The sequence below is a fragment of the Thunnus albacares genome, chromosome 12, assembly GCF_914725855.1.
Source record: "Thunnus albacares chromosome 12, fThuAlb1.1, whole genome shotgun sequence".
Lineage (NCBI taxonomy): Eukaryota > Metazoa > Chordata > Actinopteri > Scombriformes > Scombridae > Thunnus > Thunnus albacares.
Genome location: NC_058117.1, coordinates 16384751 through 16400162, shown reverse-complemented (window position 1 = coordinate 16400162; position 15412 = coordinate 16384751). Strand labels below are relative to the sequence as shown.

At 43.9% G+C, this 15412-nt stretch overlaps 1 protein-coding gene across 10 annotated transcripts in view; it reads left to right on the top strand.

The window, feature by feature from the left end:
- LOC122993522 (zinc finger protein 521-like) overlaps positions 1–15412 on the top strand; it is a 90401-nt gene that overhangs the window by 8767 nt on the left and 66222 nt on the right. For 6 of the 10 annotated variants that reach the window (XM_044367751.1, XM_044367750.1, XM_044367754.1 and 3 more), the window contains exon 3: positions 6120–6320. The exons of the other annotated variants lie outside the window; for them this stretch is intronic. Coding sequence is in view for 3 of the 6 variants with exons in the window: in XM_044367745.1 (XP_044223680.1) it covers positions 6120–6320 (201 nt within the window). In the remaining 3 variants the exon portion in view is untranslated. The remainder of the gene's footprint in view (positions 1–6119; positions 6321–15412) is intronic. 10 annotated transcript variants of the gene reach the window in all.

Sequence of the window (15412 nt, the reverse complement as noted above, 5' to 3'; positions counted from 1 at the left end):
CTCCGTAAACCTACACTTAAGGTATTTAGATGTAGGTTTGAGATTGAACAGCAGAAAGCCTTACTGCACAGAAAGCGCAGTTTCTGATCTTTGGTGTTTCCCATCATCCCTCTGTGTGTATCTAATTGACCCTTTAAATTATAAAAGATCACAAATATCACTCAACATTTTTTTTTTACATTTTCATCCGTCCCTGGAAAAAGCAGAGCAATATCTATCTGCCGCTGTGCTAATGTGTATTGATAGGTATTGGTGGGTGGTTCTGTGGAAAGAAACAGCCTCCTTAGCCCCTCTAACCCCAGCTCAAGGGATGAAGGACTGGGCATAGGAGGCAGACTCGCCTCAGAGACCTCCTGTCATCCAGAGCCAAAGCAGAGCTAATGAGTGTGCCTGATTACAACGACCCCCTCAGACACACGGATCTCCCTCTCCCCATCCCTCCACCACCTCTATCTCCAGAGTGAGGGGAGACAGCCGCCACATGATCGATGTCTGCCTGTGGAGAAATCAGGAGGGCGCACAAATTAATTTCTCACTTTCCTCATTTGACTTCGTCTGACTGATTTATTTTTTAACCCCCTCGCAGGATGCAGCTTGACGAATGGTCAATAAGAAAAGAGTTGTTTGTGGCGGCAAACTTTTACAGTGCTGTGAGATTTCTCTTGCTATTCGCCGCCAACTTTTTAGAATGTTTCACTGCCGTCTGTGTGTCATGAGGTCTTTATCGTAACAGCAGTAATTCATAGTCAATGGTTAAACCACTGTCCAAACGAGCTTATTTTAACGTCACATTGAAAAGCAGCGGAAAAGCCTACCTGCTTTTCATTCATTTGCTACTTTGACGGACACGGTAGCCATTAGACTCCTGACAGGCTAAGGGCTTAATCAGATGTGGTGTCAAGATCTACCTCATAAGTAGACCCCCAGTCGTGCTCTTCTGTGACTCTGCAAGTGTTCTACAGGCCGTGCATCCTGTTTCTTATTCATGTTTGATATGTAGCAAAGGCAAAGGAGAAATGCTAACAAAAGAGGCCCTCTAAAAGATAGACAGTATTATGCATAGTATAGAGGGGCAGGAACAGTGTGATATCTGAGATTTAATGAGGCAGTGCGCTTTTTTACCCAGAGAGTGTCGAGCAGGCTTAAGATCTGCAGCTTGGCTTTACCACTGCGCTGCCTGTGTGTAATTATAACCACATGCTCCGTGCTTTTTCTTCTCTCTTATATATACATCCCTTTCTTTCTTCCTTCTTTCTTTTTTGCTCTCGGCTATGTCAGATTCAGGCTGTTTTTTGGAAGAGGGTGTCAGCTCTGTCAAAGTGGAGTGGACTGAGGCAAATAGAAGTGTTACAGAGATCTGAAGGGGTGTCTGGGTGGCAAGGTGCCGTAGTGTAGAGTAGTAGTGCGGTGTCTGAGACACTGACTCTGGCTGAGGTTCAGGCTGCCCACAGATCAATGTACTGCAGGGCTCACTACAGCAGGAAGAGGAAGGGATTCTTTCACTCCACCACTTCAGAAAATCATATTCTCTATTATTCATTTCCTTTGATGTTTTACTGCACTAATGGCATAGCAAGGCGCTCCATTCAATATTATCACTCCCTGTGAGAGGGTGAGTGAGATAGGATGAGAAAGAGAAAGAGAGCATTTGGCATGTTCAAATGTTGTTTCTCATTCAACTGCTTTGATTTCCATTCGTCTTTGTATGCTCATATTTTTTTTTTTTTTTTTTTTTTGGTGCAGAGATTTTAATGGTGGATGATGCTGTCTGTATACCTGTGATTATATGTGCCGCTTCCTTCATGTAGTGCTCTATGTGTTGTCTTCATTGTTTGTTCTTACTCCTGTAATTGTTTGGCACCTTTTCTCTCTCTCCGGTACTTTTATCTTTATCTCAGCATGCATCATAAAATTTTCATAAATATACTGCATGTTTATTTGTAACATATAACACGGTAGGAAACATTCTCTGTCTCCGCATCACTTGTGGTGCTTGCAATGTGTTCAGCATTTTTTAAGAGAAACGGCTTTTGACAAACACCTCTGCTAATCTACTTTTGAATTTCAAATGCATCAAAATATTAAACCGTTATTAGTACTAAATGTGAATCTGGAGGACTTGAAGCAGATAAATCAAATAGCATGCGCAGACCATATGAGCACTCTCTCCTCATGCAAATTCTTGACGATAGTTAACAATCTGGCAAGTGTCAAGCACACAGCCCCATCGTCGGATCATGACGTTCTTTAATGATGGGGGATCAGTGGATGTGACGGTCTAAGTGGAGAGCCCCAAATCCCATTCACACAGAGGAGGATACACTTGGAGGCACATGTGGCATTAGAATGTAGTGTGACCTATATATATGGCGGGTGTTCGGCAAAAGTTTTAGATTTTTAAATAATGAGGTGCCGGCAACCGTGTGAAGGTTATTCAATCTTAATGTCCTCCTATTTCTGACAGCCTCCCTCACTCTGATAAAGGAGCGTACTCACCTTTGATCAGGCCCGCCGACATGTGTCGACAGAAGCTGCTCGCTGGTTAAAATAAATTCTTAATTTGAACTTGGGGGTGGGTGGTTGTAGGGTGGGTTGCTGGGGAGGGGGCATCATAGGATCAGGGTCTCTGGGAAATGATAGGGAAATGAGGAGATGGGTGAGCGGGTAATGATGTTTTCAACACCGAGGTCTTTCATTGCACAAAGAAAGACTCAGGCTAAACCCTGACGGAGCTCGACATACTGTATCTACAGGCAAGTAAGAACATAGCCCTCAGTGATTTCACACTTTTCGTGCTCAGTGTCTTGGGGCTGGATTTGAATGAATTTCGGTTTAAAACACTGACATCCATCACATGTTGCTTTTCAGAAATATCTTAGTACCCAACAACAAATCTCTATGCCTCTTTTCCTTGTTCCAGGCGCTCAGTATTTTATTTAATCTTTAAGTTTAGGGTTAGACATAAAATCTCTAGTGAGGTTTAAGGCAGGGTTCATGGTGAGAGTTAACTTTTCAGATAAAAATTCTGTTGAGTTAATACTTTGCAGTTTGGCCAGACTCATCTCTTTACCTCTTCGTATTTTTTTTTCTACGAGTATTCCTATAAGTTCATGCCCTCCCTCCTCTCCCTGTGGTCAGTGTCTCCACCTGTCTCAGTGTGTGGGCCAGACAGTGGGGGGACGAGTGTAGGCTTCCCTGCGAGGGACCACGGGTCCCTGGTGGGGCTAATGGAGCAGAGAGGAGAATATCAATTAAAGGGTTATAAATATTTAAGAGCAGAAATATTCAATAATATAAGGGTGGGGGGTCCAGGGGACTCTTCAACTCACAAGATGAAAGTTGTGGCATGATAAATGTCACAAGACATCGTAAGAGACAAGAGTCTGTATGATGGATGGACCCAGACTCAGACATATATTATGTCCTAAGATGTAGGATGTCAATCACCATCCAGATTTCCACATGTTATTAGTACAGTACTAATGCACTTTTAGCACCATAAAGATTGAAAATTCATCCTTAAAAATCTTTCGGTCAGATCTTCATTATATTCCCCTCATGAATAATTTCTCAGACTGAGCTACGATCATCTTACTTCGAGCTGACCTTATCAGAATATGGATCAGCGGTCAATGTAGCCTCCCTCTTGTCCTTACCTTCTATACCAACATTGTCAAGCTGATTAACAAAATTAACAAGGGTGTTAAGGATGATGAAAAATTCTCAATATGCCACACATCTTCCCCACATATTTCACATGTAATTGTCAGCCATTCCAAGCATGCTAGTATTGATCTGCTGTCCAGCCTGTAGAGACTGGTAGAAGAGGATGTCCTGATCTGATGGATTACTGTATGAGGCCCAGAGGCACAGGAACCTCAGTATTGATGTGGCTCTTTAATCCCAGGGTTGGACGTGACCTTGCCGTGTCAAGCCCCCCACCCCTCCACCCCCTCTCCCTGTCCCTTGCGCCCCAACCCCCCCAACATGTAGCAGTACACTTCTAGCATCCAGCATCACAGTGGTGCACCGGAGGGTGGTCACTCAGCTCGACCAAGAGCACTGACCCAGCTTGGATTCACTGGAAGTTGCAGCTGAAACTTGTCACTCTCGACAAGAGAAAACAAGGGACTGAAGATCAAACCCATGTATGCATGAAGCTCTTTTGGTTTTAAGCTCATAAACTTGCCATTTTCTCTTTAGTCAGAACCGTAGATCTATAACCCTTTAAACAATATGAGAATATCAACTTAATATGAAAAGCACAATAAAATGCATCTGGATCCTGCACTGATATATGTATTTTATTTCAGATAAAACCGACAATTCTTAAACATAGCCATCAGTTGTTTTCATTGACAGAGCTGAGCTGTAATATTAGGGAAATTAATGATTCATAAAGGCCGTTGGAAAAAAATATCAAAGTCTTAACCTCTTCCACAGGCACCCTGTAAAAAAAAGACATGACGTGTTCGCATTTCAGTGCATATTGTGAATTCTGTGTCTGTGTGTGTGGATGAATCATAAGTCTATATTGTGTGGCTTTTGGCCTCAGTCAGAAGTGTTTCCCCCAGAGCAAGAAAGGCCTGCATCTGTGAGGATTGGGTTGGGATTTTCATTTTCTTGAAACACCTTCTGTTCTGCATGGTCCCACCGGGGACCACAGTGCTGATATTTTTAGAGGGCATGTTCCGAGAGCCTTAGTCGCCAAGAGGGAAGGACAATGGAGGGTGTGATGTTACATCAATACTTGGCGCAAGTGGGGGAAAGGAAAAATCCTGGGTGGCCTTGATGAGTTCTGGAACGCCTTTCCTCAAGGAATTTCACAGTTTCAGAGCACCCTACAGAAGGAGGACTTAAAATGGCCGCCCATGTGTATATGCAACCAGTACGTATACACCCACACCTGCGCACATCGGTGCTACACATTCCTTGTCCTCAGGCACTGTTAACTGTGTGCTAGGCGAAAAAAAAAGGTGAAAAAAACAGGCTTCCTCCTAATGTTCCCCTCCGGAGTTTCAGGACAAGCTGAAGAGCACTTGCATCAGTGGGGCTTAAAATGGCTGCCAGTTAAGTGCAAGGGATCTTCTGCCCCACAAAGCCTTAACCAGGGTGACATGATTGTTTGATTGTAAGTATGGCTTTTTAATCAGTCTTATTGTGAAGTGTAATGGTCACAGCAGGGGAGAAAGAGAGCTGCAGGCCATGCTGCCTATTTATAAGATTCTCTTGCAAGCCATGTTCGCTTTACTATGCGTCTTAGTGAAGATTTTTATGGTACGCTCTGAGTGAACAGTGCAAGGTTTGATTTGTTGTCGGAATATTTCAGCATCACGTGAAGAACTTCAGATTAGAGTGGTTTTTGAAAGATGATTCCTAGTCCTGGTTTAGGGTAGTGAGTCTCCCACCCCTGGCACTGCTGCAGCACAAAGCCAACCAGAGACAAAACTGCAGATGGATTGAAGAATATTGATGTGCGCGACCCGCGGCTGCCTGCGAGCAAGGCTGAATAATTTAGGGAAGTGTGTCGTGACGACAGCCTAACACACACCAATCTCAGTTTTGTGTGTCTTACTGTGCTACACTCCATACATCCACAGTGCTGGCCTAGATGTCTGGATAATATGGTGAGGTCTGTCTCCTTTGATAGACGCTGACTGATGCAATTCAGCACTCACTGGTGGAATTTCATATTTCTTTGGTCAAGCCAAAACTGCAATCCAGGATTTATTAACTACACATATTCCCATCAGTCTAGTTTCATATACTGAAGTTTTGCTTGGGTGAAGCAGGGCAAACACAACGTAAAACCATTTCTAATAACAGAGGTGTGTGTGTATGTGTGTGTTAGATTTGTGTGTGTGAGCATTGTGCCACCTTGTCTGTGTGTGCCTGTAGATCTCTCGCCCTCACCTGCCCAACAGTTCTGTTATGGCATGAGTGGTTGAGTTACAGAGGCCCAAATTGAACCTGCATTTTTATTACAGCTTTTATTATTGTTTTTATTAAATCCAGAGTCTAGAAATCCATTTTATTGTCACCCAGAGTAAGCTGAAGTACCTCACTGTGTGGGTCACCCCTCTGACTATGTGGTGCTGTCATTTCCTGTGGCTCGGCAGATCCAGAGTGCGCCCTCGAGAGGGCGGCGGAGGATGGTGAGACCGGGCGTCTGAGGAAGAGGCTGCTCTCTCCAGAGGAAGGAGAGGAGGGAGAGGAGGAGGACGAGGAGCCTGCACTGCACAGCTGCGACAGCTGCCGGCAGGTGTTCGAGTCGCTGAGCGATCTCACCGAACACAAGATTAATCAATGCCAGCTGACAGGTAAACAACGTTCAGCCCACCGAGCCTCCCCTCCACTCTGCCACTCAGCTCTTCTCCCACTCCCACTCTCACTCTATGCCTTCATCAGAGAATATGCCACACTATGTGTGTTAGTACACTGCGCCAAGGGGAGCACAACACCAGACTACCAGCTTCCTTGGTAGATATCCAACAACACACACAGGCCTCACACACATAGCACATTATTTATATTTGCTGTACATCAAAATCTACAGACATGACATACAAATAGGCTTCCATGCGTCCTTATAATAGATCACTGTAGGCTACAGTATGTGTATTTATAGTATGTGCATTGTGTCCTTGCCTGTTTCAGTGTAACATTTTATACAGCACTATTCTAACATTTCACTAGACTGCAACATGCAGCTACAAGGGCCCACAGTAAGCAGACCACCAACTGGAAACAGATCCTTGCTCCAGGAAAGTCCCTCAGCTGGTCCCAATGCTACCTAGCTGCAGTAGTAATACCTAGTGGGACTGAAAGAGAATGATGCCATTGGCAGACTGTGTCATTGACCTGTTGATGGATGAATAGGGCTATAAATACCCTGACAAGGTGGCAGACAGAACTAATGATGTGAACTGAAGGTTTCCATGTGCTTCTCCTGGACTTGCTGTCCTCCTTTACATGTCCTGATGGGCCCACATTGAGAAACACCATCTGACACACATTTCCCAATGTTTGGGCACAGACCTTGTCTCCTCGTATCTTGTACAGAAACAGAAAATGAATAGGCTAAAATGCAATGATCCTCTTTCTGGTATAGTGCAAAAGCTCCCATTTATCATTTCAAAGCAAATCAAAGGACTGCTCAAGAGAAAGCTACTGTAGTCTCTATTCTGTTTACATTCAAGCACAGTTTGATTTCATATTTTGCAACCCACCCATCGGCAAACCACAAATTATAGGGTAGATATCCTACGGGGTTTACAAAGATTTTCCATTAACTGTTAGACAGCCTCACGTACCAAGTCTTTTGTTTGTTTGTGCGTGTATGTGTGTGAATGTAAGCGTGCACATATGCATTCTGTCATGCCCCCATTGGTGTTAATTTACGCAGAAATGCATGCATGTTCATCGTAGAAGTGATTTTGTGTGTGCAGGCGTACTTGTTTACATGCATGTGTGCCTCTGGTGTGCTCATGTGTGTGTAAATTCAAAAAAAGTGACGCTCAGTCGACTAAAGCTGTGAAAATCAATGCACTGTTCTCTTTCACATTACTGTCATCCAACAAAAGCATTCATCGGTTTGAGTGAAACTAAGTGCAGAACCTCCTGTTGCCCTTTTTTTCAATCTAACACCCAATTCCATCAAGCCAACACAGATTTGGTGGACGGTCTGTTTGGGGAACCTAGGAGGTAAAAACACAAAGGGCTATTATTTAAGACATAGGGGGGACATGTTCCAACACTGCTTGAATTAAATTCTCTTTTTAATTATATTTATTTTTTGGTGTAATAATCAGGAAATAGTCAGCAATGTCATAAGAGTTGTGTATTTGATTCAAGTTTCATACATTCATGTATGTATGTTTAGCACTGTTGCAATTTGGTCATGACTGACTCAGCCATATTTTTCCTATAATTAAGCGTGGCTTTTATAAATCTCAATCTTACGGACAAATAACTCTTAATTGCTCAATGATGAAAAAAAACACAGTTTGGATAAGAGCCCCCGTGGAAACCAAACAAAAGAATCTAATTGCCATTAGGGTATTGTGATTGTGCAGAAACACTCTATTAGTATTCAAACACAGTGGGAGAAAAGAAACTTCTAGATGGCATACTAAGTACTTTGAATGTGTGTGTACGTGAAAGTGTGTGTTTGTGTATTCTCTGGAATATGGGAGGAGATTTCCTATGTGGCATTATGTAGACATCCATGACCAATTAATCTGCCTTACATCGAGTCTCTACTCACAGATGGATCCTTTATTAGATCCATTTTCTAATCAACCACCAGCACCTGCTAAACCCTCCAATTTTACAATTTCAAATGTTTTATTTTTGGTAAACAAATTGCAGAGCTTGACTGGAACCAATCCACATATAGAGATTTGCTTGCTGTTCCCTGACAGAACTCAGCTTTTTTCCCCCCAGCTGATATGCCATAGGCATATACAGTGTATTACTAGAACCAGACATGCCCATACCCACTATCTCACATGTGTATTCTGGCTCTCATCATCCTTTGCGTCTGTTATAATGTAAAACACAAGTTTCACAACAAGACTGAGACAAAACAGACAAAACAAAGTCTAAACAGATTCTCGCTGCATGTCGACCACACCCAGATGGACAGAGAGAAAGAAAAAGATGTTACATGTCACCGCGATCAATGGTGGCCATTGTCTCCCCCCTCATCTGGTGGAGGTATAACACCTTTCCATGCACTTAAGCCGTGACCACTGCAGTGCGCTAAGGGAATGCATGGGTATGGATTGCCTCGTGTCCCCGATGCGATCGGTGCTATTGATCGCGCTAATGCTGGACTGCGGAGGAAGGCAAGAGCCTGAGAAAGGGAGTGAGGGAGAAGGAGGGAGATGGGGAGAGAAAAAGAGAGAGAGTGCTGCAGGAATGCGTCCCCAGGGAGCCCGTCTTGAGCTGGGGCAGGGCTTCAGGAATGCTCCCCAGGAGATCCCAGTGAAGGCTAGGGCAGGGCTGGAAGAATGCTCCTCTAGAGAGTTGAGAGTGGAGGCTGGCTGGGGCAGGGCTAGAGGAATGTTCCCCCAGAGCACCCCTTTAACTCTGGGGCAGAAGTGGAGCGGCTCTGCGGGGGGAGAACGCTCCCCCGTCCCCCCGCCGGCTCCAGGATGGCTGCGGATCAGGTTTCCGTGTGGGGATCAGCATCCTGCCGACAGGGCTTTAGGCTGCCCTGGGGAGGAGACAGGAGGCTGGAGGCACTGCTATTCCATAGGCCTTTCCAAAAACACTTCACAAAAGCTTTGTCTCACTGTCTTGCTGTATTGTCTGTACACCCTTGTATTGTTACTGATCCTTCACAGAGAAAGAGAAATTGTGTCTGTAGTTTGACTTTTGTTCTCAGTTGGCACAAGACATGTTCATTTGCTAGATATGAGATTGCAATGGTAGGCAAGGAAACATGCCTTCAGACCTGAACGCCAAAGAAATACCGCGCTCCACAGCTCATTTCCACTTGTGTTTACTAGCTAGCCCACACTGTAAATAAAAATAACATCTCTAGCTCAGAGTTTAATTCAAAAAGATTGCATTTTCACAATGTCTTTCAGTGTCAGTTCTCCAATTCTGTGTCTCTGAAGGTATTTGAATAGCCTAGTGCACACATGGACTGTCAGCCTGGTGGCCATTCTTTCATTATGGGTCCAGCTCCCTTGAGCAACACCTTTTCTTGTGTCCTTCACTAGAGGAGGGGCATGGCTGCTCCCCCCAGAGAGATCCATGCCCTGCTATTTTAACCCTCTGTGAGATGACCTTTTTAATAAGTGTCTTTCTCTGTTTTCCATCCGGCCACTGTGCGAGCAAACAGAGCATGTCTTCTGCTTCCCTCAGATAAAGGAATCAATCAGAGAGGGTGCAACAAAGAAAGAGAGAGAGATAACTGGGCCATATATGGATTTATATTATGTAGATTTCCCCTTTCTTCTTCCCTGCAGACATTGCAAAATGCACTCAGCTTCAATAAAATACATTTCAGATTTATGAGAAAAATACAAATGAAATACTAATACTCTGTGAAAACAATAAGATCTCCCCACAATGCAGAGGGTGGTAATATGATAGAAATAGTTTAGACACATTTGTATATATGAAGTCTCTGTTTGTGACGGCGAATCAGGCACATTTTTTAAACCCACTGATATATGTTTTCCTCCTTCCATTCCTAACCATGACATGTGTATTTGAAGTGTTTGAATTCATTTACATCAAGTCTTTGGGTCAGGAGCATGGAAACATTCAGTAATACCCTCAACTATGAACAGGCTCCTGGCAGTCCATGTTTTCTACTAACTGTTTCCAACAGGCTGCTATTGGTTGTACTGGGTTTTTTCAACTTTCAACTTTGTGTATTGATCCAACAGCTGCGTTGTGGCTGCCAAGAAGAATGTGCCAAACTGCAACGACTTTATTTGCTTCAAAAGGGCTCACATAAGAGGAAAGCGACATGAGCAAGACCTGATTAGCCGAACTCTGAGCCACTGCCGTTCATCAGAAATTCTGCTGTGTTTTTGCCGGGGCGTCTTGCGACATCCTGGTACAAAGAGCAGCACACTGATTACAAGGCTTTGAAAGGAGGAGAGGCGGTCAGGGGAGAATAGCTACTTCTGGCACAACGCAGCCACTGAAAAGAGACCTCATGCTAGAGTGAGCTCTCAGAATTGGGCTTGAGTCCTTCCTGTGTGTATGTGTTTATGTGGGGGGCATGTTCCATGTGAGTGTCTATGTGAGAATGAGGAATAGGTAAAGAGAGAAAAAGAGACAGAGAAAGAAATAGAGAGAAAGGGAGTATTATAGTAGATGTTTGACTCCATCCCTGTGCATTTCCTCTCTGTGCGACAGTGCCAGTAACATTAACAGGAGTGTCATTAGGAATTCAAAGCATATGCCCTCGTGAGGACACCCTCTTTCTCTCTCCCTAGTGCTTCACACCGCACACATTATGCACTGTATAAAGTATTTATTGGTCTTTGTCAGATGAGGACTGCATTTTCTGTGGAAAAACAATCAAAATAAGAATAGAAGAGCCTGCGTTTTATGCTTGTGTTTTTGTGTTCAAGGCAGGAAAGACAATGGCCAGCACTGCAATTCTTTGCCTCCCTCACTCACATCCCCCTCTATCTGACACACTCCATCTTTCACGTATTTGTTTGCTCAATCAGTCATCCGCTTAGGCATGCAAACACACAAATACACACACGTACACGTATCAACGGGCACGCGCCTACACATGCTCCCTCACAGCACCTGCGTGCTAGCACTTTGCATTTTAGATGACATATAATTCATCGCCCAAGAGGCTAAACACATGCTGTGACTTCATCCAGTTGACCTCTTTCTTAAGTAGGTAGCCACAATAGCAGGGATGACATGTGGACAAAACAGAGATAATCTCATGTACTCACCCAGAACTACACACACTGAGTGAAAACACTATATCAACGACACTGTTGTTATTTCCCCCTCCGCTATGTAGTATCCCTTTGAAACTACTGACTTCAGTCGTGTGACAAAGACCTGGCCATGAAGCAGTTGTCTCGGTTTCTCTTGCTCTCTTCATCTCTCCCTGGCCCTGGCTCTGCCTGCTCTTTGTTCACTCTCTTCCTCAGCCTGCAAGTCTTTTTCAGCGGCACAAGCAGAAGAATGGCACATTAAATCTTAATAGGACTGCGTCTGGCCGTGTTGAATTGCAGAGCGTGTTAAGCCGGCGCTTTCCTCCCCCTTGGCACACGCTCGTGGAAGTGGAAAACAATTGAATAAAAGAAACCGCTCCCTCCCTCTGTAACACAAGTGACTTCGGCTGCTCTGCTGAAGCTATGAGACTGAACTGACTCCAGCTCACAAATGGCTTAAGCCCATACCGAGAAACTGCAACATAAATGGCATTAGGTCTTTTCAAAATTCATAGACATACACTGGAAGGTAGGCACAGGATTTACCTGACCACCCACAATGAAACTGTTGCATATTACCTTCCTAGTGACAGTTGGAAAGTATAGCCGCAAAACTCACTGGAAATTCTTCAAAATTGTCAGTTGGCTGAGACAAATAAAGTACAGAGTGGACAAATCTAGCCAGGAGAGAAAAACTAAATATATTGAAAAATTGGAAGGAAAAGGGAAGTTTAAAATGAGAATGAGAAAGGGACAGGTAGAAAAAGACAAAGAAGTGGAGAGAGACACAGTCAAGGTAGGGAAGAGCCAATCTTAGCTGCAGCAGCGATGTGAGTCCAGGCCTGCTTTGTAAGGCAGTCAGAGGTGGTAATTAGCCAGTGATGAGTTGACTGGTTGTGTGTCCAGTGCACGGCACTGCTGGGTGGGGCTGTGGGAGGTAGATAAGGCCGGCAGTGGGCTTATCTCTGAGAAGGACAGGCACCAGGCCTGCCAGGCAAATCCACCCACAGACCAGCCGCATTTTATTAACAACATCATTAATGCCAGACAGGTTATGTGCGATGGCTCGGAAGAGAAACAGGAAAAAGTAAAAAACAAATAAAGTCTCTATTCCTGCTTGGCCGGCCAGTCTAAAGTACATAGGCACCGGTTGACGTGTTTTGAAAGCAAGGAGCTTGTGGAGATGTTTACCAGGTAGGCAGCCAACGGAAGGGCACGGAGAGCGAGCTTGGATCTTACCTCTGGGTTTTGCTCACTCTCCTCTGGGTCCCCAGAATTCAAATGATTTTCTTTTTTCTCTTTCAAACGTGGGACTGCTCACTAGAATAATGATGAACTAGATACAGAGAAACATAACTAGGCACAAAGAAAAGGCAAAAATGTATTTTAAAAACTTTATGGACATTCTGGACTGAGTTTGCTTTGTGAAATGTAGATTTTTTTTCTCTCTCTCTCTTCTTTGCATCCACTCAGATGTGCAAGGTTTTGGTACTTATTCATGCCTTTGTTAATTATAAAATACAATGTTAGTGGTAAATACGAATGCTAATAATAAGAAGCTTAAGAGTTTAAGATGGTCTTTTTAGACTTTTTTGTAGTAAGTTCCTAGTTCCTTTGATCAGATAGCACCTCAACAGGTGTGTGGTGTGTTATGTAGCAAATGAGCATTTTATTTGCTCTGGTTAGATTTTATAAACAATCATGTGAAGTGCTTAACATGAACAAACACTTGGTTTATTAATTAACACTCAGTATTTGCATATCAAATGTCAAAGAGCTTTTGGGTGGCATGTTTCTCTACGATAATTTACACCAGGAGTCAACAGAATGTAACATGACTTTGAGACAAAAGACAAGTTCACAAATCAACACGTACCTCATTCACAGACACCTAAAAGAAACCTTTAGTCTACATGCTTTTGAATCATGTTAATCCTCCCTAATGAAAAGGTCATAGGATTTTGCTTATGCCTGTGTGGAAATGTACTGCACATTGATCCCCATAGGGCTTTTTCCTTAGATGGCTTTTGCCAAACTTGCCAGTAATGGGAGGAAAGGAAGGAGGGAGATGGAGGGCGGTGGAAAGAGTGACCAGTCCGACAGGTTTATGTCTCCCTGTAGACTGAGCTCTGTGGAGCAGGCCCACAGGAAGGAGTGGAGCCAGCTGTGACGGCATCCTGCTAGCCACTGTGGTTTCGGGAACTTCGGGGCTACACTATCACCGACTCAACATTTCCCCCTCTCCTATACCCCTCCCAGGGGTTGTTTTTGTTGGCCAGGGGGTAGTGTTTGGGTGGGGGCTGCTATGGGGCTCTGTGGAACAGCCACTCCTATACTTCAGGATATGGGGAGTTCAGCCACCCACAAGGACAGGGATTCTCAAATATCATGTGAAGTAACACATTTGTTCCTTAGTGCTAATTGCCATTTTCGGACTGGAAGGTGGGTTCATAAATTTAGTTTTATGGGCAGGATGGGTGTCGTTTAAGGTCTCCAAGGCCACCAGCTGGACTATGCTTTGGCAGAGGCAACAGTGTGTGTCAGTACAGAATGTTTGACAGTAAAGTCATGCTGTCAGGTAGTACAGAGATGTCCTCTTAATGTTAAGAGCAGTGGACAGTGGGGGGTCCAACACCACTGAAAATGTAAAGGTCATCTAATCTATTCCACCTCAAACCTGCCTGGCTGATCGATCTTCCTGAAGGAGTCAATCGATTTGATCAGAGAGCCTCTCCTAAGAGATGGCCTCCTAACGAGTGGCAGGGTTTCTGCAGAAGGCTGCAGTGTGCCAGCTTGGTACATGTCTCTGCGATAAACCAAGACATTAAAATCTCTGATTAAACAGTAACTCACCACCTGTGGTAGCCATTCTCTAAATAATCCACTGATTTAAGACACCAAAGAACATCTACGGTTACCATCACTTCATCATGTTATCCGACTCATTCTACTGTATATGCAATGCATGCACACTAAAATCAGATCAACAAAATCCTGCAGGACTGACTGACAGCCAAGAGAGATTGGGCTGTAGTAAACAGAGTGGTAATCTTGATATTAGGACATTATGTGCCCCCAGTCAAAGCATGATGCATCTTTCTCATCATGAACTTGGTTTGTAGAACATACCCCACAAACAAAGTCAACAGACAAAACCATCGTGTGATTGGATTTTAATCCAATTGCATTATTATTCAGGCCTCCCATTGGCCATTCATTACTCTCACATGGAGACTGTGTGGGTTGTTATCACCCAATCAGGCTCAAGACTGTATTCTGGAGAGCATGCTTTCGTTTGCATCCTTTAAACCCTCTGAGCCTTCCCTCTCTCCGGGCCCACCAACGGAATACCTAATTCCAAAGTAAACTGATTGCTCTCTCCAACAAGATTACACTGTGATGATGTTAGCCAAATGAGACCACTATTCGGATGCAACCTGGGCAGGCAAGGATGCTTACTGCAAGATGACTGATCAGCATGTTAAGAGAAATGAGGTTGGAAAAAAAAGGAGGAGAAAACGAGGGTTAGAAATCGAAAGAGTGTGAGAGGGTTGTGCGCGTGGGGGTAAGCAGAAATGTAATTTGCTTCTCACCTCAGGCGACTGGGCTCTGAGGCCAGTAAATATGCAAACAAGCTGAGCCTGGCCATCAATATGAAGACCCTAGATGATTACTAATCTCCACCGCAGAAGTAGATTGAGGTCTGTTCAGCATCGCCATGCAACATGAGAAAAAAAAAGAGGGAGGTTAGAATCCAAACTGCATCTCCATATTGGCCCCCAACGTTATGCGCAACTCAGAGTTATGGGTATATTTGACCTTCAGTTTGAGAAGTAATATACTATTTATGGTGCATACAAAGCAGCAATACAGAAGCATTAAAATTATATGTCTTAAACCAATTATTGTAAACTTTTTCAAAGGATTCATTAATGTTACAACATATTCTGAATATAATTCAGAAACTGATAACATAA